Consider the following 21,728-nt stretch of genomic DNA (forward strand, 5'->3'; position numbering starts at 1 on the left):
CACGTGACCGGTGTCGGAAGCGGTTCTGCAGCTCCGATCAACACGGCGTGAGCGGAACATTTCAGCAGCGGGACTGGGTCCTGGGTCCTGGACACCTGACTTACGAGCGGACACGCGTGTTTTCTCCTCCATATACGTTTGTGTTGTGTTCTTTTAATGTGTCGTGATTCAAGCACATTTTATATGACGGATATTGCCTATACAGCGTCGTCAACATGGCCGTGGTTGACAAAAATAATGACATTCACGATTCATCAGGTAAGTTGGGAGGTTCGTTTTTGCTCCCAGACAGCTGGTTAACTTGTTTATTTGCTAAACTTAAGTTGCACAGTCGTATATGGTCATGTTATTTTAAAACCTGAATTATTAGCGGTACTAATAGTTGTCCTAGGTTACCTAAGGTAAGGCTGGTCGAGCTTAAATAATATAATTTAGTTACTGCGGATGATGCACAAATAGCGATTTAGGTCTAGTCTAAATGAACAAATGTATAATATTTCAATATTTATAGTAAAGATGCCAGGAACCGTCCCGTGGCTGTGCACGAGACGCAGTAAAGTTAATTCAAGACTTTAATGTTCAGTTTTACTTTGCAGGTCTGTCACTTTAGAGAAACATGGTCCCACGATTTTTATTTTAATGGTGCAGTTAAGATTTTTATGCTTTTCAAACAAAAAAGAAGGGGCATATTAGCTGCGACCACAACTCGATGTCAAAAAATGTCTCTAGTCCCTTTAAATGTGTCAACTAAAAGCAACTTGTAACATGTTGAATGAGTAGGCAAGGCAAGTTTATTTATACTGCACCGTACACACTGGCAATTCAAAGTGCTTTGAAATTCACAAAATTGTGACATTCACATTACAATACAATGTTTACAACCTCTACAAAACTGAGATTCAGCGAGTGCTGAAGGATTCCAAAATTTCCGAGAAATGTCACAAGATTGTTTGGCCCTCAGTGATCATGACTGAGTTTTTTTTTGCCTTACTAACCATTCAGCTAAAAAGTTTAAAGGTGGCTCACTGGAGGTCATCTAATCATACACTCAACAGTGTATTAGTCAACTTGTGGTTTTTGGTTGTGAATTTTCTGCAGTTTCATCATAACCGTGGATACGTTTATTGTAACTGGTTTGAGACATTAAGGTTTGTTACTGCCAGTAAAGCAGTCTGGACTCCTAAGCTGGCTTCATTCCCCACAAAGCTTAATAAAAAAACAAATGGGCTAAAATCCTGATTGCTAATGGACCCTTTACATTTGATCTGAATGCAGTTACTAAATCACAAATGTAAGGGCACATTTCACACTTGCACTTTTAAAAACAACAGCAACAAACCCATGCCCATGAAAATTGTAGCACTTGTCCTTATGATTTGAGGAGTCAGGCCTTCGGACCCTTGTTCATGTTTCTGTTTATGGGGGCTTTGTCTTGGGAGACAATTTAGAGTAAAGGTCAGACAAAACTATTGGCTGGTTAGAGGCCAGTTTTCCAGACATTTATCCGCAACGATTTTCAGCAAGAGAACTGTAGTTACAACTTTGTACTGGGGACCTGGACGCATTTTGTCTTGGGTTGTTTTAATGTCTGGTTAACCACTGCTTATTATAGACCAGCACAGTAGCCCATCTGGTGTCTGTCTTGATTTTTTCCACGTCAACTCTTTTATTTTCAGCAATTCACTTGTGTATGTCATTGCTGTGAGATCATCATTGCTGTGAGATCATCTGTGGGTTAAGTTCTTATATGATTCCTTGACGTGATTTCTTTCTGAACAATGCACACATCATAGTTGACTTGCTCGTGACATGGTTTCTCCTTCCCTTTCTCACTTCCTGCTGACCACTATGACTATATGCTTTGACACACATTTGTGTTTATTTCACATGAAGATACACGGGTCTCTGTGCTGCTGCTGTCGCTCCAACTCCATGTCAAATGGGCCATCACACTGTTATCCCGTGTTTCTGATCTGAGAACAGCCATTCTGAGTTTTTGCACCCAGATTAGCAGAGGTGTTGGACTGCAGAAAATGGTCTTGAATCGGCCTAAACACAAAGCTTTGTGCAGGGTGTCCCAGGAGCTGTTGCTGCACATGTACCGTGACAACGTGCATGCCCAGATGAGCTGGATCACGCCATCATTACACAGTGTGTAACGGCAATAGTGTCTAATAACACCAAATAACTTTGTGTGTGTGTGTGTGTGTGCATATATGTTCACGCTTATTGTTTGGATGGCATCGCTGTGGGTGGCCAGCACTGATGGTCCGGAGACGTCATTCCTGATAAGAGCCGTCATTCCGTTCCTTCACTCACTGCTGACAGCAGTTATCTTCGGTGCCTCTGGAATCAAAGCCTCTCGCAAAGCTGGACGGATGAGATTTTTTTTCACTTATTTAACCCTGTGTGATTGACGCTCTGCGCCAGATACGCTGGGTGAAACGCAGCCTAAATATGCCCACATCCTCAGCGATTTCTGTGGTTGAGATTGACATCGGCTAGCCGTCGTCCATCCGTTTTCACATTTCGTTCCGTCTACGCGACATATTTTGCAGTGAGATGTCCTCCAAGACACAAGTCCCCTCACACAGGGTGATCTTTAACAAACGGTTGTCGCAGGTTGACTGAATCTTTGAACGGTGTTGATTTTAAAAAATGTATTTATTTTATAAGTGAAGCTAATTTTGCCTTCGACTATTGCTTAGTCACTGAGAGATCTACTGATATGGCCAAGGCTCACGCAAAGTTGAAGGTGTTAAAAAGAGAGACTCTGTTGGTTTTGAGTTGGCCTAAACTCCCGCTATCTCAGCGGCCCCTCTTGGCTCCCCTTGCCAGTCTTCAGGTTCTTACCTCGGAGCGCTTCACCCACGCTTCCACACCCTCTCAGTTTGGTGCTTTCCCCTTCTCTTTTGTCTCGCTCGCTTGGACAACACCTTTTGTTTTCTTTTCCTTTTTTTCTTTTCTCTCTCGCTTCCATTTTTCATCTTGAACAGAGTGGCTGCTGTCACACGTGGCTGTGATTGATTTCTTCTCTAATGAGCCATGCTGTGCGTTCTCCGTCCATCACGCGGCCCTCTAACGCTGCTGCACGCGTGCACATGGGTGTGACCCCTCCCCCACCCCACCCCTTCCCTGCCGCTGTCATTTAGTGTGAATTATTTCAACTCAATCAAATTCTGGACATCCTCTTTGTTTAGTGAATGTCACTCCAGAATGCTAAATTAACTTGGCCCTTAATGAGGCATGGCGAATGGGTGTTCTTCAGACAGTCATGATGGAGTGTATACGGGCGTCCGCCTCTCGCTGCTCTGATTGGACGTGATGTAATTCGCTTCAAATCGGATTCCTGCGATGTTTTCAGCTAGAACGCTATTGTGTGTTGGAGAAAGTGCCGGAATGATAAACTGCTATATTAGGCGTTCGACAATACGGTCGGCCTGTGGTACGATTCGTATCTCAACGTGTGTTTCAGGATTCTCAGAATCTTCAGTTACCTAGGGTTACCCCTAAGTAACGGTAAATCCGTTGTACTTTTTGTCCCCATAATACATTATGAAAACAAGCATATGCATATATATTTTTACATACTAATGGTTGTGTTGTACATGACATTTTATATTTCATTGTGTAACTGCAGATGGAGTTCAGGTTTGAGTCCCAGCTATGCCATGTAGCTGCATTGTCCAGAATCCCAAATTTGCAACATCATCACTGTTCTATGGTCCTCCATAATTTCTGTGCATTTTCATGTCAGCTTAGCACCGGACACATGGCTGTCCAGACCAGTTCTTAGACTTTTCCGGATCAGTGTTCTTTTGCAGTTTAAATAAATCACAGCATTTAAACAGATCAGGAAGTGTAAGAAACTTTATAACTAATGAAGACAGTTGTGTCGTTTCAAATGTTAATCAGTGTGTTTTAGCACATGTTTAATACACATCACATTTCGGTCACATTATGAAGCAGTATGATTGCAATAGAATGGTGGTGTCCATATTTTGCCGACCTGCTAGATGTCATCCAGGTGAAACATTGAGCACATAAGGGACAAAATGGAACTGGCTGCTTTGAAAGACAGTCAAGGCAACTGATTTCCCCCTCTTATAGCTTTTACCCCTCTGGGTCTTGTCATTTTCTGCCTCTCTCTTTTAATTGGTTGGCCTAGGGGTCGAGAGGTTTGACTGGTATGTGAGGCCTTTTACGTCAGCTGTTGCCATCAACATTGTCCCTCGAGGGATGGAACATCTCTCAGGTCTACAACAGAACTGCCCCACTGTGTTAAAATGATCTATACACAACATGCATGCGTCTGTCTGTGTGCCTTTCAGTGTGTATGTATGCGAGTGGGTTTTCTAGATCATTCACATGAACAGAAGTGTCTTGCACATTTTTTTTTGGTATGACTTTTATATGCTCCTGATCTTAAATCCTTGTAAATTGTATAAATGTTGGGATGCTTTCTATGAAAGTCTACAAAGAAAAAAATTCAGGGTTTTCACTGATGAATCTAATTGTGTTTTTTAAAATATTTTTTAAAAATCTAAAGAATAATGCCTGCAACACACTCCAAAAGAAGAAGAGTGTAGACACAACCTAAGACTGGGGTTATACAAGTAACACTGTTGGTCCACTGTTGATGAGATTGAGTAGAATTTACGTCTTTCACCATCTACAACTAAAAATAATCTTTGTATGTAAAAGCCAAAGTCAGAACCTGCTACAGAATGTGCGCCCTCAGGCAGATCTGTTTGTAAAATTGTCGTGCTACCATCGTGGACTTGGGACAACACTGGGAAATTACGGTCTGCTGTTGTAACAAGAAAGGCTGAAGTCTGAAACTGTTGTGTGAAGAGGAAGCCATATATTAATTTTGTCCTGAAGTAATCTGAGATGAACACAAAGACAGAGGAAACCTGTTCTGTGGTCAGATGGGGAGCAACAGAGTTTAGATTCTATGTACCAAAGATGGAAAAAACAAAATCTGTGATGACATTGAGTTGCATCAATGCCCACTGTATGGCTGATCTGCATATACAGTGGATATGGAAAGTATTCAGACCCCTTAACATTTTTCAGCCAGTTGCTAAAATGAAAAAAGTTCCTTTTATTTGTATTAATGTTCACTCAGCACCCCATCTTGACAGAAGAAAACCAGAAATGTAGATTTTTTTGCAAATTTATTCAAAAAGAAAACCTGAAATCACATGGTCAAAAGTATTCAGACCCTTTGCTGTGATAAGGGTATTTAACTCACATGCTGTCCATTTCTTCTGATGCTCCTTGAGATGGTTCTACTCCTTCAATGGAGTCCAGCTGTGTTTATTTAAACTGATTGGACCTGATTAGGAAAGGCACACCTGTCTATATAAGACCTCACAGCTCACAGTGCATCTCAGTGCAAGGAACTGGCCAAGGAGCTCAGAGACAGAATTGTAGGCAGGCACAGATCTGGCCATGGTTACAAAAGAATTTATGCAGCACTCAAGGTTCCTAAGAGCACAGTGGCCTCCATAATCCATAAATGGAACAAGTTTAGGATGACCAGAGCTCTTCCTAGACCTGGCCGTCCAGCCAAACTAAGTAATCATGGGAGAAGAGCCTTGGTGAGAAAAGTAAAGAAGAACCCAAAGATCACTGTGGCTGAGCTCCAGACAGGAGATGGGAGGAAGTTCCACAATGTCAACTATCACTGCAACCCTCCACCAGTCCAGGCTTTATGGCAGACATATGAAAACCTGCATAGAGTTTGCCAAAAAACACATAAAGGACTCCCAGACTATAAGAAATAAGATTCTCTGGTCTGATGAGATGAAGATTGAATTTTTGGCATTAATTCTAAGCAGTATGTGTGGAGAAAACCAGGCACTGCTCATCACCTGCCCAATACAATCCCAACAGTGAAACATGGTGGTGGCAGCATCATGCTATGGGGGTGTTTTTCAGCGGCAGGGACATGACGAGTGGTTGCAATTGAAGGAAAGATGAATGAGGCCATGTACACAAGCTGGGTTTCCATCCAAACCTTTCGAAAAAATAATGCGCAATTTCCAAGTTTCGGCAGAAAAAAATGCGAATTAAGCCTTGTTTCCATTCATTACAGTTGATCACGGTGCGCGATTTCAAAATATGAGCGGATAGCGCGATTGAGGGAAAAAAAGGTTCCTCAAAGGTTCCTAAAAAAAAAAAAAAAAACTCGCCAGAAATAGATAGCCCGCGGGCCGCTATTTGAGTATGGGGGGTATATTGTGTGTGTGTGTGTGTGTGTAATTTTATTTATATATGTGTGTATGTATATGTGCAAGTCGCATTAGAAGTCAGATGCTAAAAGACCTCATATGTTTGAGATATCTGACTCTGAAGCTGTAACTTGTAAATGACAAAACTCGTTTAGCCAGAGTTCGCACAGTCATTAGGAGGCTTCATCATGAAATCATGTGTAAGGAAGACACCATGTATGTGAGAGTTTAATGTCTTTAGACCATTATCTCCTAAAAGTGTCAAATAACGTGGAGATAACACTTACAACCACATAGTGGGCGGAGCCTGTAAAATACGAGCTGTGCGAACACAGCCTATGAGCGACATGAACAGTCTGCCAACTGTGATTTGACAGACCTGATGTCCACCAGTGATAGTCCCGCCCCCTTGTGAGTCCTTGTTAATTGCATGGAAAAGCTAGAAAGGATTGTTGAACTGAAGCGAGTTGGACCCGTAGTGAAGGAGATTAGATCACATCTCTGCTGAACGCCATCACACTCTTGGGTTGACGGCGACGTGTTACACTTGTGTCCTTATTTAACACTTTCTCTCTCTCTCTCTCTCTCTCTCTCTCTCTCTCTCTCTCTCTCGCTCTCTCTCAAGAAAAGGAAAGGTTGCTGTCTCCAGTGACTCGCTATGGTTCCCGTGACTTTAATGAAGACCATGGCAATCACAGGTTGTCCCCAGCAACAGGGGCCTGGTTGACCGCAGAGGAACAGGATGAGGAATCGTTGCGCCGGAAGCTGAAGTATTTCTTCATGAGCCCATGTGACAAGTTCCATGCCAAAGGCAGGAAGCCATTTAAACTCGGTCTGCAGATCCTCAAGATCATCATAGTCACGGTTCAGGTATGAGATGAGAGAACGTTGGACCAGAGGCCTGTAGATACATTGAAATAAACCCTAGGATGTCAGCTGGAGTTTAAAGGGGTGTATTTTAAAAGAAGCTTCCTACATTGTTGGCCACCCAAGCATTGTTTGAAGTATTTGGTTAAACTATTTCTCTTTAATATTGCAAACTGTTTTAGATGTTTGCATTTGTGGCGATGTCTCACACTCTCATTCCACTCACTAATTTTCTCTCGCTCTCTCTCTCTCTCTCTAGCTGGTGTTATTTGGTTTGAGTAACCAGATGGTTGTGACATTTAAAGAAGAGAATACAGCCTCCTTTAAACATCTCTTCCTCAAAGACTATGATGACGGCACCGACGAGACACTGGCGGTGTACACACAGAGTGCCGTGTATGACTGCATCAACTACACAATAGAGCAGGTAAAGCAGAATATCTCACCTTAAACGTTCAGTCACGCCATTCCTGTCTGCACAGCCCCTCTGCAGAATAATCTCAGCCTCCTACATATTTAGTATGGTAGAATCATCTAACATTGGCTGGCTGGCTGGCTGGCTGGCTGGCTGGTAGTAATTGGCATAATGGCTAAAACTGGGAGAAAATTGAGTTTTAAAAAAGGATAGACTGCCATACCACATTTCAAGTTTTAATAAAAGGGAGCAGACAAACCCTGTACAAATAGCACATCGATTAACCTGGCGGTTCTTTCTAGGAATTGTTAGAAAGACACTTTTGCTAGAAGCAAATTATGGATGTAGTTGTTTAATACACGAAGAAACAATCCACATTCATACAACTAAACTTATGTTTACTAGGTTACATTAGGAAGTTTACATTGTGGAGGTTATGCTAGGTAGGATAAGTTCGGTTATGTTCTGTAGGTTACGTTCATTTTTACGTGTGTGAGAAGAGCAATGATCCTGCCACGTGTGAAGTCCTTGCCTTCGTGTGAATGAAACCTCCGTGTGCGGACTGTTGCATAATTCATAGAGCAGGAGAGGCTCTGCAGTCTCGTGACTTGGCTCTCCACTACACCTGCTGGATGTACGTTCAGACTGATGGAGATGCAGCTGACAGGGCCGTTCCTGTGTGTGACGAGGCTGGAGAATAACAAAGACTCAGACGAGCAGCTCACGTCTTTTGAACAATGTTTGAAGAGGATTTAAAAAGTGGTCTTTCTTCACGTTCTTCATTTCTGTTGTAACCTATATAGTCACACAAGGTTTTCTTGAACTCTTGAAAGATAAAATAAGTTGTAGGATGCTTGACTTTGTTTTTGGCAGTCTTCTGTAGAGGAACAGTCATACGATACGTGTCTCATCTCTGTTCACACACAGCCATTGACAAGTACATGGTTGGTCATGAAAATTTAATTTAAAGTCCGAGGATTCCACTGGTTTAAAAGGACAGGAAAACAATAGCTGGCCATAGACTCTCCTCTCCCAGTTTGAACAGACTGACAAGAATTCAGCTTTCATTGATTAATTGCACATTAAAAAGAAAATTGTAATAATTTAAAAACCTCTCGGCTGGCCACTTTGAGCTGGCAAATCCTAATTTTCATGAAGCAGGGAGGAAAGTAGTTGACCCATTAAAAACATCTTGTACTTTCCACATAATGGATTAACCGTCTAGTACATTCTAGTTTTACTTTTTACTTCTTGTTTTTTTTCCCTCCCCATTTCCCTCCTTTTGGCCCCTTCATTAATTTATTTGACCTTGTGTGTGTGTGTGTCTCTCTCTCTCTTTCTCTCCCCCTCTCTTCCCTTCCTCTTCCTCCACCTCAGTACCTGGCGCTGCCCGACACCACCATTGGCCGATACGCATACGTGCATGGCGTGGGGGTCAACGGCAGTGCGCTCTCTCTCTGCCAGCAGTACTATAAAAAGGGCCGGATAGACCCCGCCAACGACACCTTCAACATCGACCCCCTCATCATCACAGGTAAAGGCTGAGGAGGACCCAAACTCAAGCTCCTACCTCTCTCTTCAGCCTCACCCGCCCCAGACACGGTTCCCTTCAGCAGTCATAGGTTTAGTTCAAACTCCACGTGAGAGCAGGCGGTCTTCGGTTTCCTCCCTCAGCCTCTTGCACATGACGCCCCCCCCCCCTCCCCCAACAACCCCACCCCTCCCCCCTCCCGAAACAAGCAGAAGTCATACTTTCTTTAGGCTCACTTAAAAAAAAGGTGGTAGGATATAAATAACTTGTTTGGATGATATGAATTAGTTTGATAGTGATCCAAATTTTGTCGACATAATCAGCAAGGATTGCCCTCCTGTCTGTCTGTCTCTCTCTTTCTTTCTCTCTCTCTCTAGACTGTGTAGGAATTACACCATTTTCCACACCTCCGAGAGCTTTGATGGAAAGTATCTACAAAAATTTTACCCTCAAATTTCACAAGTAAGTTTAAATCTGCTACCAGATTACCAACGGTGTCACTTCAGTCTTCCTCTTTTTAACCTCCATTCCCTCGGTCTTCCTCTTTTTCTTTTCTCAATACTCCTTTCTCAGACTCATCAATGTGACGATAAATTTTCAGCTGAAAGCTATAAACCTTCAGACCATCATTAACAATGAGATCCCGGACTGCTACACTTTTGAAATCACAGTGAGTTGTGCCCACCTCTGTTCGGCCCAGATATTCCATTGGTTTGCAGGGAAGGAGTCCACATGTTTACTTAAACAGAGACCGACTGGCCCGTCCCTTTACTTCTCTTATTGTAAGATATTAGAGGCAGGCTCTTCCACCTACGTGCATAAACGCCCCTTTTTTATTATTTCCTTTATTTAGACAGGACAATCTCTTGAGGCTTACAGACTCATTTACAAGAGAGACCTGTTTTTTAAAAAACAACAATATAAAAAAGTTATACAGAAACATATACATACAAATCATTACAATTTACATGCAGTAACGTCAAAGAATAAACTTTCATTTAAAACAAGTGCAAGTGCCTATAAATGTATTTTCCAGATCTTTCAATATAACTTTAAATTCGCCAAGTGTAACCAAACTGGACAGCTTCTGATTCCGCTGAAGCATGTTCCAGATGGAGGGACCAGAGTAAGAGAATGCCTTTTTACCAAGTTCAGAACGAACCAACGGAACACTGAATGTAATATAGTCTTGGGAGCGAAGGCTATGATGTTGCTGTTTACGTAAAAGATAACATGACAAATATGATGGTACCAGACGCAGAATAGATTTGTAAATAAATATGTACCAATGTAGAAGTCTACGATTGTGTAGAGAAGGCCAATTTACTAAAGAGTATAATGTACAATGATGTGTGAAAGCTTTAGTGCCTGTGATAAATCTAAGAGCTCCATGGTAGACAGCATCCAACATTCGCAATGAGCGGGCTGAGGCATTCATATACACAATATCCCCATAGTCTAACAGACTCATAAAAGTAGCAGAAACCAGCTGTTTCCTGGCATTATATGAGAAACAAGATTTGTTCCGAAAAAAGAAGCCAAGTTTCAACTTAAGTTTTTTAAGCAGGTTTTCAATATGGGGGTTAAAGGTTAAATTATCATCTATAGTGATGCCAAGGTATTTATATGAATTTACAAAGTCGATAGACAATCCCTGTGCAGTAGTGATAGTAGGAAGAGGTAAAAGTACCTTTTTCTTATTGGAAAATAACATTCCCTTAGTCTTACTTGAATTTAATAATAGACGAAGTTGTAATAGTTGAGATTGAATAATATCAAAAGCAGATTGCAGATTTCACAGCCAAAACCTGATCCTAGATCATCCCTTCTGTTCTGAGAGAGCACGCAGTGTCTGAGGTAATCTGAATGCCTAAAGCTGCACCCCACTATTGAGCACGAATGTTGATCAGTGTTGCTTCCTGCCTGGCTGAGCAGATAGTGCTGGACAACAAGGCTCACAGTGGCAAGGTGAAGATCAGCCTGGACAACGATGTGTCCATTAAGGAGTGCAGAGACCCCAGCGTGTCCGGCCACGGTGAGCACACGTTCCTCACCAGCGCCGTCATGCATTTGTTCGAACAGGCATTCGCAACGCACTGATACAATATGTTATTCCAACTGTTGCATTACACGCACCCCAAATGTTCATCTGGACTCCAGTTGATGCAGGTAAGGATGGTGTAGAGCGTGGGGCGGGACACGTGGGGCGGAACTCGGGGGGGGGGGGGGGGGGGGGGGGATGGGTTCCAATAAATGAAGCAGCACTCGTACAGATTTGTTGCAGTTGCCCCTTTTGCCAAGTTTCTTTTGGTCTTGTTGAATCTTGTGTACACATGCTCATATCCCTTTGAAACGCACCGATCTGTCTAATGTGACTCTCTCTCTCTCTCTCTCTCTCTCTCTCTCTCTCTCTCTCTCTCTCTCTCTCTCTAGCGGAGAGCTATGCTCGGGTGGGTTTCGACGTGGTTGTAGCGTTGGTGTGTGTCCTCTCTCTGCTGCTCTGCGGCCGCTCCATCATCAGAGGAATCTGCCTTCAACAGGTACGAGGGTCCCGAGCCCTTCCGACGAAGGCCGCAGTTACTCCACAGTTACTCTGCAGTTACTCCACAACACCGTCGCCTCTCCTGAGCCCCTCCCCACCCTTTCCTTCCATGCCGCAGGAGTTTGTGCAGTACTTTAAGGAAAAGCTGAACCGTTGCGTGTGCTGGGGGGACCGGCTGGAGTTCATCAACGGCTGGTACATCCTGCTCATCATTAGTGACCTGCTCACCATCACGGGCTCCTTCATCAAGATCCGCATCGAGACAAAGGTGTGTCACGCGCAGCTGGGCCTTGGTGCTAGGGGACTCTCGCTAAGGAACCGGGGAACATCTGCCCTGGGCTTCCCCTCGATCATGTTCTCGTTGAAGGATGATTGCGAGAAAGCACTAACCATCATCTGTTGATCCTTATCGCAGTATTGCCCTTTGCAGTTCTGACATTTCAGAAAGCCGTAAAATCAAATGACTGTTCTGTGTGAGCATCGGTTTTTCTGTGCTGCCGACATACTGATGTTTCTGATAAATGTTTCTGATGAATCCTAGCATTCATGTTATGCAGCAAAAAATCTCATTAAAGTATTGTATCTTTCTAGCATGTCACATGTTGCATCAAAGATTCAGCTGGATCGGCTCCCCTGGGGAACTCACAATAAAAACTAGCAACATGTAGATTAAAAAAGTAGTTAATTTACAACGACCAGCAACAGCATGATTCAGGCTGTTGTGATTTACAGACCAAGTTCACCTATATTCTTTCAATATATTGCAAAATGCATCAGTAACAAGATGTAGCATTGTAATCAAAACATACTTTTGTCTCTGATAGGCAACCCTTGCTGTTAATGTCATTAATTAACGACGCTATTTAACAGTGGCTACTTGAGTTTGCCCATGTGATGTAGTGACCTCACCAGTACAAGGAAACGCCCCCCGTTGTCAGCTGACTCCTGTGGCAGAGGCCCACTGCCAACTAAGCAGATTTTGCCAGTTCATACGCCATCGGCCCATATCTTCTGTTGAGCCTTATCTGAAATTTGGTCGGGGGTATTTTTGTTTGGTCATCGCTTGTATTACTTGTTTTGCAGCCAGTTGTAAGAAACCTGGACAGTTGTGTCCGACTGAGTGAGAGTAACCAGCTCTCCCGTGTCTCCTCTTTGTGGCCCTCTCCACAGAACATCTCCTCCTATGACGTGTGTGGGATTCTGCTGGGGACGTCGACCCTGCTGGTGTGGGTGGGGGTCATCCGATACTTCAGTTTCTTCCAGAAGTACAACGTAAGAGATGGTGCACAAGCACACACGCTACGCCAGCTGCGCAGTCTGAACCAGCCAAACGATGCTTTCTGACATGCCTTAATTACCCAGTCTGCACTGTAAAGAACCAATAAGAGACAGCCGTTTTAAAACCGTCTCCAGTTGCCGTTCGTGTGCGGTTGTTTTGAACATGTTTTTCAAATGAAGTCACGAAACCCAGATCATCGAGTCTCCGTGATCTAAACTCCTTCACACGTGGTTATTTCCACCTGATCCTAGGAGGCCACACACTTGTGGTCTTTTGTTTTTAATTGCATTGCAGATAGCACATCTAGACATAGTTTAGACATTAAGGATAGATTCAAGCATTCTTGCCCTCACACACAAGCTGCCCCACACAGCCTCCCCGGGGAGCAGCGTTTTCCACAGCTGCAGTGCAACAATGTCCTGTCGTGTTCGTCCTGTTCCAGATCCTGATAGTGACGTTGCGGGCGGCGTTCCCTAACGTCATCCGCTTCTGCTGCTGTGTGGCTGTGATCTACCTGGGTTACTGCTTTTGTGGGTGGATCGTCCTAGGACCCTACCATGTCAAGGTATGGACTTGTCATTGCTATTTATACCCCTGGTAGGTCACATTGTCATTAGGCAGTTAGGTTTTAGTTGCTGTGTGGTGTTGAAGGGAGTTGCTCCCATAAACAGGCCCCTCTCATGAGCTCTAAGGGTTTATCTTCTCCCCATGTTCAACGCTCTAATGTTTCTGTCCCGCCAGTTCCGCTCTCTGTCCATGGTGTCCGAGTGCCTGTTTTCTCTGATAAACGGAGATGACATGTTCGTTACCTTCAGCGGCATGCAAGAAAGCAGCACACTGGTGTGGGTCTTCAGTCAGGTTTGTGTTCTACACACACACACACACACACACACACACACATGTTTTTGCTACCCCATGAGGACTCCTGACTAGGAGGTCACAGGTGGACACACACACACACACACACACACACAAAATAAATTGACATTACATGCGCACACACCTACCCACAGAGTCGATTAAATGGTGTTTGTTTTGTGCCGGTACTATAATCCTATGCCGCGTGTAATTGGAGTCATTTCAGACACGCGTCACTCACCACAAGTTGCGCCGTGCCGCAGTCTGTAATTTCGCTTTCGGTTTGGGCAGCACCGCGGGAGCACAATGCGGAACCGTGCCGACCCGCCATCGTTCCCAGCGCGGCTGCGGCGTGGCCAGGGCCGGCATTGCCTGCAGCTGCTCATGCACAGTTACATGTGAGCCGAGGACTCGTGGAGAATTGGCCACTTTGGGGCATCAACACGACAACCCGTGATTAATGGAGGTCAACGCGGACCTGTATGACGGCCTAGGGCTGTGTGAGAAAACACGAAAGGCAGAATCGACCCGAAACTTAAAATGGTTGGTGTGAAATAAAAGCAGAGAACATGGAACAGCCGTGGGCAACGTGCGTCACGTGGGATTCTCAGTTCCTCTGGGCGAGAGCTTCATCTGCCTAGTGCCCACACCAGCTGCTGAACCTGATCTAAACCTGATTTAAATGGAATGGCCAGGAAAGGCGGGTGCAGCTGAATGCTGGTTTCTGCTAGCATGGCATTTCGTTAGCCTGGACCCGCTCATTTGCATGATGAGTGTTTGGGCAAGTGTGTCACAGTTGTGGTTGTTTTCCTACAGGTGTACCTTTACACCTTCATCTCTCTCTTCATCTACATGGTGCTGTCCCTCTTCATCGCCCTCATCACCGGCGCGTACGAGACCATCAAGGTAATGCTGTGGGAGGAGCCAAACCACTCCTGCCAGTCACATTTGATTGACAGCTGAGAATTTTATGTGTGCTCGTGGCACTTGTTCTGTTTTCTGTTCGTCACCTTGTTTGTTTGTTTGTTTGTTTTGTTCATGCGCACGTAATCTTCGTCGTTCAACAGCACCAAACCCAGGAGCCCATTCACCTCACGGACCTGCACGCGTTCGTTGCCGAGTGCAAGGACACGCCCTGCTCGGGGAAGTTCCGCGGCCTGGAGACGTCGCCGTGCTCGTTCTGCTGCTGCTGTGACAGGTCTGACCGCTCACGCGCCACATCGCCATGGTGACGATGACGCACTAGCGTCAGAGCGGGTGGAGGGGGGTTAGCCTAGCTTTAACTGATGAAGATACTCTCACACTGTCAACAGACCCCACCTAGCGCATTGTGTATATAGACAGCGAACTTGCTCTGTTATTCAGTCAGTGTCTTAATCTCCAGGCTTATAAGTGCATTCACTTTTAGCCCAAGGTGTTTTGATCATACAGAACATCCACCACAATATTGTATGTGTGCTCAAATGTGTTGCTATCTCATTTATATCCACCTACCACACAGGACCACCACCTATGAAGACGTGCTTCTGGTGAACTAGGCACAGAACTGCAGCTGCTACCGCCCCCTGGTGGCGACCATGGAATCACACCCACAGTTGGCAACAGGACTGGACTCAAGTTGCTGAGAGTTGTGTGTCCACTAGATGTTCACTCCACGCGCTAAACAAGCAAAGGGGCCTTTTCTCCCGCCTAAGATGAGGAATGAAGTATAGACTCCATGTACAGAGGGTCGCCTCACATCTTCAAGGTTCCTTTGTTGGTGCTGCCCAGAATCCCTCCCTAATTCACACAGAACAAGCACTCCCCTCGTATGATACAGAAGGGTTGGGATGGATGTTTGGTGGGGGAGGAGGGCGTCTAAAGAAGGCCTGTCACTCACCCCACATCCTTTCCCCCCTCTCCACACCTCCCCCAAGAGAGCAGCACTCTTCACTCTGTACAGATGCATCTTTGAAGGAGGAGAGGAGGTGCTGGTGGGGTTAGGTAGTCGGCTTCGTATTTTATACCACATTTACCTTGAATTTAGCATTCAGCTGTAAATGATCAGTCTAATGTACTGTTACGATTGGACCAGTTTTAGCCAATGTTTTAACTTGATGAATCTGGACTGTCTGTTTTGAGACAACAGGGAGACGTGCTGCTGTCTCACCTCACAGTGACTCGGCACTTTCTGCATTAGGCAGAACTGACGTCCACCACACTGGTCCGTGCAGGACTGTAGGATTTCCTCGGCTAGACCGAGGTTTGTTTAGTCTGATTAAACCAGGCTTTGGAGAGTATGAGGAAGCTAGGATAGTGGCCTAGCATTGCACTACAAAAAGTAACCTTCATGTAAAATCAACACAGATGCTATATTAGTGCAGAATAGGTTTAATCCCCCTTTCCCCCCCCCTCACACAAGTTGAGTGTTTGATTGTTTTTCCTCTCACTGACTGAAAAGAAACCCAAGATGGTGACAAACCTCTTGATTCTGTCCTGGTTGGGTGGGCCACTCACACAGGGGTGAGCTTCAGCCATTACCTCCTGGGATCCAGGAACTGTCTCTTCGGTTCTGAAGCGCTTTGATGGGGACTATTTCAACAGGGTGCAGCGGTCCGTTTCTGTAAAGACCAGAATAACTGAGCTCATTAACCACGTGGACCTGTCTTAAGTGGCTCTCTAAAGTCATGTCTGTTGATTTTTTTTTTATTTTTTTTTTTTTTTTTTGTTTCTTCAGACTTTGATTTAGTTTCTTTGGATGTAGTTGCCTTTAAAATTACAAAGCCTCATTTTGGAAAGCTAAACAAACAAGCAACAAAGGTTCATCACTGACCTGTAGTTGTAATGATACACCTTTTCTTTTATTTCATCTTTTTAAGTTCAACTCATGATGTACAGAATTTTAATTGTTTTTTTCTGTTTTGTCATTTTAAAAATATATGTCTACTGAACGCACAAACTATAAACAAAATAGAATAATTCCTTATTTTATGCTGATTCTTCAACAGTTTTCAGAAGTTCAGAATTTCATTTTAATGATGATGGACCACTATCCTTTTTGAAAATAATAAATATGATAAGAGAAAGAACTGCTGTCACATCAGTGTTCAAATGAATTGAAATGTCTGTGTTTAATTAAAAACAAAAATGGCCCAGACCTGGTCAGACTTGTACTTGAGTGGAATGTTTTTGCAACCTTGATCACGCATTTGCATGTATTTAACATTCAAATTCTGAAATATGCTATAAATATGTACAGTGTGCAACTGTTTCTGAAAATTCTTTTGTTGTGTATTTTTTCCCCTATCACTTGTGTTTTGTGAATGAGCTACTTTTGCACGAGCATCCTGGTGTATTGGTGAATACAGGTGTACTTGTGAATACAGGTATACTCGACGGGTTCATTTTTGGACACGTTCAAAGCAGTCATTAGAGTTTTGTTTGTTTTTATTCAGGTGTAGTGTACCGTAGTAAGACATTGAGATCTTCAATATATATATATATATATATATATATATATATATATATATATATATATATATATATATATATAAGTGCTGTCAATTCCAGGTGCCGCGATTAAAAGTCCTCACCAGGATTTTGCTCAAGCTTCCTGGATTGTGTTGATTCCACTAATTTTACCTGGATTGCTAATTAGAAAATCTAGCAAGCTTGAGCAAAATCCTGGTGAGGACTTAATCGCGGCACCTGGAATTGACAGCACATATATATATTAGTGCTATATAATTTTATAGCATGGAAAAGTTAATAAATGTTCATAATTCCATTCAAAAAAGTTAAACTTTCATAGATTATAGATTCAGGGCCCACAATTTTAATGATTTCAAGTATTTGTTTATTTTTACATAATTTGGGCTTCCAGCTCATAAAACCCATGAAAACAGTATTTCAAAAAATTATCACACTGTGGAGAAATCAGCCCAAACTATTTAGATTTTTGCAGAAAAAAAGGAAATTAGGATAACAAAAATATGGTACTTTCAAAACGATACGTCAATCTTCAATACTTGGTTTGGAATCCCTTTTCTTTAAATCACTGCCTCGATGTGACGTTTATGGAAGCCCAGATCTCCTTGATGCTTGCTGTCAGCTCTTCTTTGCTGTTGGGTCTGGTGGCCCTCATTTTCCTCTTGAGAATACCCCATAGATTCTCAATGGGGTTTAGATCTGGCGAGTTGGCTGGCCAGTCAAGCACTCTGATTGCATGGGCATCAAACCAGGCTTTGGTGCTTCTGGCAGCATCGGCAGGTCCAGGACCTGCTGGAAGATTAAATCTGCATCTCCATACAGATCCTCAGCAGAAGGAATCATGAAGTCCTCTAAAACACTCTGGTAGACTGTTGTGGTGACCTTGTATTAAAAAAGCAGAGTTTACCAACACCTACACCAGACATTGCACCCCAAATCATGATTGAGGATACTTCACACTGAACCTCCTCACCCATCTTCCTCCAAATCATTAGACCTTGATTCATGAATGAAAGGCACACTTAACTTTCATAAGATAAGAGGACCTTGCATCACTGGCCAACGGTCCAGCCCTTCTTCTCCTTGGCCCAGTTGAGACACTTCCTACATTGGCTCATGCTCAGAGGTGGCTTGACCCGAGGAACCCAACAGTTGTAGCCCATGTCCCAGATGTGTCTGAATGTGAATTGTTTTTGATAATTCGCTGAAGCCCACATTCATCTCTTTTGCTTGTGTATCTTCTGCCACATTTTGTCCTTTCACTAGACTTTCCACTGATACGCTTGGACACAGCAAGAGAGTATCAATGATGGTCTTCTGACCAGTTGTTATATCTGCAATCTTCCCCATATTGAACTGAACTGAGATAATTGATATACATCAGCGGTGTCCAAACTATGGCCCACGGGCCATATGTGGTCCAATGTCCAGTTTTCATTGGCCTGCAGCAAATTCTGAAAATACAGTTGAATATGGCCCGCACAAGAAGCTTGAAATCAACTCTGTTGCACTTCTCAGAAAGAGCCATGGAAACGGTGCTTCTCTACTAAACAAAATTAAGCAAAGAAAAAAAATTATCGCGAGTCACCAGAAAGGGCAGCACTGAAAAAAATCTAAATATCAACCAATTTTAGAAGATTTCAAACACGCTGGGAAAGAAATCAATGGAAAGTGTATCAGTTTAATTTGCAATGAAGCTGTCGCTGTAATGAAAGAGTCTAAATGTTCGTCGGCATTATGAGACCAAACATCAGTTCTACACATCGTACACTAGTCCCGAATGAACACAGTCTAGCAAATGGCAGCTAGCCTGTAAGCTCAACAAACGTTTTTTTTACATACTAACAAAATCTAGGAAAACGCCACAACAGGAAGCTATGAAGTCGGTAAACTTATAGCCCAGCACGGCAAACCTTTCTTAGATGGTGATTTGATAAAGCAGTGCCTCATCAAAGTCACAGTTTAGCTTATAGGACTAGGTAGTACAATCCCTTAAATAATCAGCACTTGGTGAGGGTTTAGGGCTTGAGAGGTAACTGCTTCACAGGGGTCTTCAGGTGGGCACCCTCCTTCTTTGGTGTTTCGTTGAAAGACCCACGACACCTCCAGAGGGCTCAACGGCAACATCTGGCATCCCAGATTTGCCCCCCTCTGCTTTTACCCCTCGGTAGTCATCCCAGTTGCCCAGTTGCAGTCCTTTCTTTTCATCCAGATCCAATTGCTGCTCCGTTCAGCCATTCCTGATAGTAACTTGACAGCTTGTTGGAAGGCTTGTCCTCTCACTCCCATTTCCTTAAGCAGCTTGGTTGTAGATGTGGCAACAAACCCTCTACAGCCAATCTCGACAGGAAGCACCTGGGCACACCACCCGCGTTGTTCGGTGTCTGCTGTTAAGTCGGAGTACTTCGGTCTTTTCCACTCATATGCTTCACCAGCTGCACCTTCCCAGGGTACAGTTAACTCCACTATGAGGTTGACCATAAGACCAGATCTGGCCTGAGATTAGTTGTAACAATCTCAGTTGGGAATATAAGTCTCTGGTCCAAGTCAACCTGCGTTCTCCAATCCCGGGCACAGTCTAAGAGGGTTGGTGGTTCCCTATTCGCTGCAGGTTTTGCTGGGAGTTGTCCTGCACTTACAAATGTTGTGGTGGGTATGCGTCTAGGCACTGTCGGAGGGAGGTTGTTGGTGCTGGTTCTCCTTCTTTCCAAAGTGATGGCCAGTTGTCGTAGCACCTGGTTGTGTCTCCAAGTATAGCGGCCCTGGGCTAAGCTGGTTTTACAGCCTGTGAGGATGTGCCTCAGAGTTGCAGGGGTTTGACAGAGCACACAAGAGGGATCTTCACCAAACCATTGGCTGAGGTTTGTGGGTGTTGGAAGAACGTCATAGGTGGCTCTGACGATGAAGCTGATTTGGCTCACTTCCATTTCCCAGAGATCCCTCCTGCTGAGCTTTCTTTGTTCCAGGCACTCCCAGCTAGTCCACTGGCCCTGTTTGGTTGTGGAGTATATAGCGCCTTGGGTATCCTGAAAGGTGCTATATAAATTGAACATTCATTCCTTCATTCATTCCATGTCTGAGAACAGATTTTGCTTGCTCTATGGCCTTAGATGTGATGCATTTCCTCCCAGGTGCCAATCTGGGAGCGGCCACTTGAATCCCGTCATCTTGGGAGCCGGTCAGGGTCATGTTTAGCCTCACTTTGGTGCATTTGAACTCCTCTGTGAGGCTAAAGATGGGCAAATCCAGGGCACCATGTCCAAATAAGTTGATGTTGCTGAGGCACCGTAGTAGGCCAAGCCACTTCTTGATGTATGAACTGACTGTCCTCTCCAGCTTCTCAACTTTGGTCATAGGGATCTCATGTACCGTCAGGGGCCACATCAGGTGCGGCAGCAGGCCAAACTGTAGGCACCACAATTTTAGTTTCCCAGGAAGCAAGGTTTTATCTATGCTGGTCAGGCCTTTGATGGTTTCTTTCCTCAGCTGGTCAGCCTGGTCAGAGTCTTTGAGGCTGGTATTGTACCAGCGTCCCAGGCTCTTCACAGGCAGTTCTGATATCAGCGGAATGGGTGTCTCCTTAATATGAAACCTTTGGTCCACAAGTTTTCCTTTGATGATAGATATGCTTCTGGATTTACTGGGTTTAAACTTCATCCGTGCCCAGTCAATGTTGACCTGAAGTTTTCCCAGCAGGTGTTTTGTACTATACTATACTATACTATACTATACTATACTATACTATACTTTACTATACTATACTATACTATAGCGGCAGATGGCAGTGTATACTATACTATACCCCCACCCCCTCTTCCCAAAATGCTAACCTGAATGGTTGGACATCCCTCCCTCTCCCCAGAATGCCAGGCTGAATGGATGGCCCCCACACAGGTTCACCTCAACAAATCTGGCCCTCACTGCGAAAAGTTTGGACACCCCTGTTTTACACAGTACTGTGTGTTTAGACTCATTTAATGTCCCATATGATCACTTAACCTAACCTTAGGAAAAGAATACTGCCATCTGCTGGACTGAAATAAAGCTATTTCAAATGCTGAAGGATTTCTTACAGACTGTACATCTGCATTGGATAGCGCCATGAACCGAAAAGGTTTAATCTTAACAAATGTTACATCTAACAAATAGTGAAACCCAAGTTCAACTACAAGTTTCAACTACAAGTTTCAACTCGTTCTAGTTATACTTCAACTGACCTCTAGATGGGGAAGTAAGAACATGAAACATGAAAACCACATAAAGGATTTTGTTCATAAGGATGCTACAGAGAGCATGTAGATTCTAGAAATTCAGATTCACATTTTTTTACACATTCTCACAGACATGTAAACATTCTCGCGTATGCGGGAGTATGTTTACACAACTGCTCTTGACTCATGTTTATGTACTGTCTGAAATCCAGAAACACCAACCGGAGATTGCTGAAGTTTCTGCAGATGTAACATTTCATAGAAACATATAAAAAATCTGTTACTAATATGTTTCTTTAAACAGGTGCATAGCTATTT

At 43.8% G+C, this 21,728-nt stretch overlaps 1 protein-coding gene across 1 annotated transcript; it reads left to right on the plus strand.

Annotated features, from left to right (window-relative positions):
- Positions 1–18: 18 nt before the first annotated feature.
- On the plus strand, positions 19–17,097 carry mcoln1a (mucolipin TRP cation channel 1a). Its single transcript, XM_076982898.1, has 15 exons — positions 19–258; positions 6,865–7,109; positions 7,366–7,533; positions 8,899–9,055; positions 9,430–9,514; positions 9,626–9,722; positions 10,988–11,087; positions 11,486–11,592; positions 11,713–11,862; positions 12,765–12,866; positions 13,316–13,438; positions 13,615–13,731; positions 14,548–14,637; positions 14,799–14,929; positions 15,233–17,097. The coding sequence occupies exons 1-15, from the start codon at positions 216–218 to the stop codon at positions 15,267–15,269; spliced, it is 1,752 nt and encodes a 583-aa protein (XP_076839013.1). The 5' UTR covers positions 19–215; the 3' UTR covers positions 15,270–17,097.
- The last annotated feature ends 4,631 nt before the right edge of the window (positions 17,098–21,728 follow it).

Source organism: Brachyhypopomus gauderio, chromosome 20 (genome assembly GCF_052324685.1).
Source record: "Brachyhypopomus gauderio isolate BG-103 chromosome 20, BGAUD_0.2, whole genome shotgun sequence".
Taxonomy (NCBI): Eukaryota; Metazoa; Chordata; class Actinopteri; order Gymnotiformes; family Hypopomidae; genus Brachyhypopomus; species Brachyhypopomus gauderio.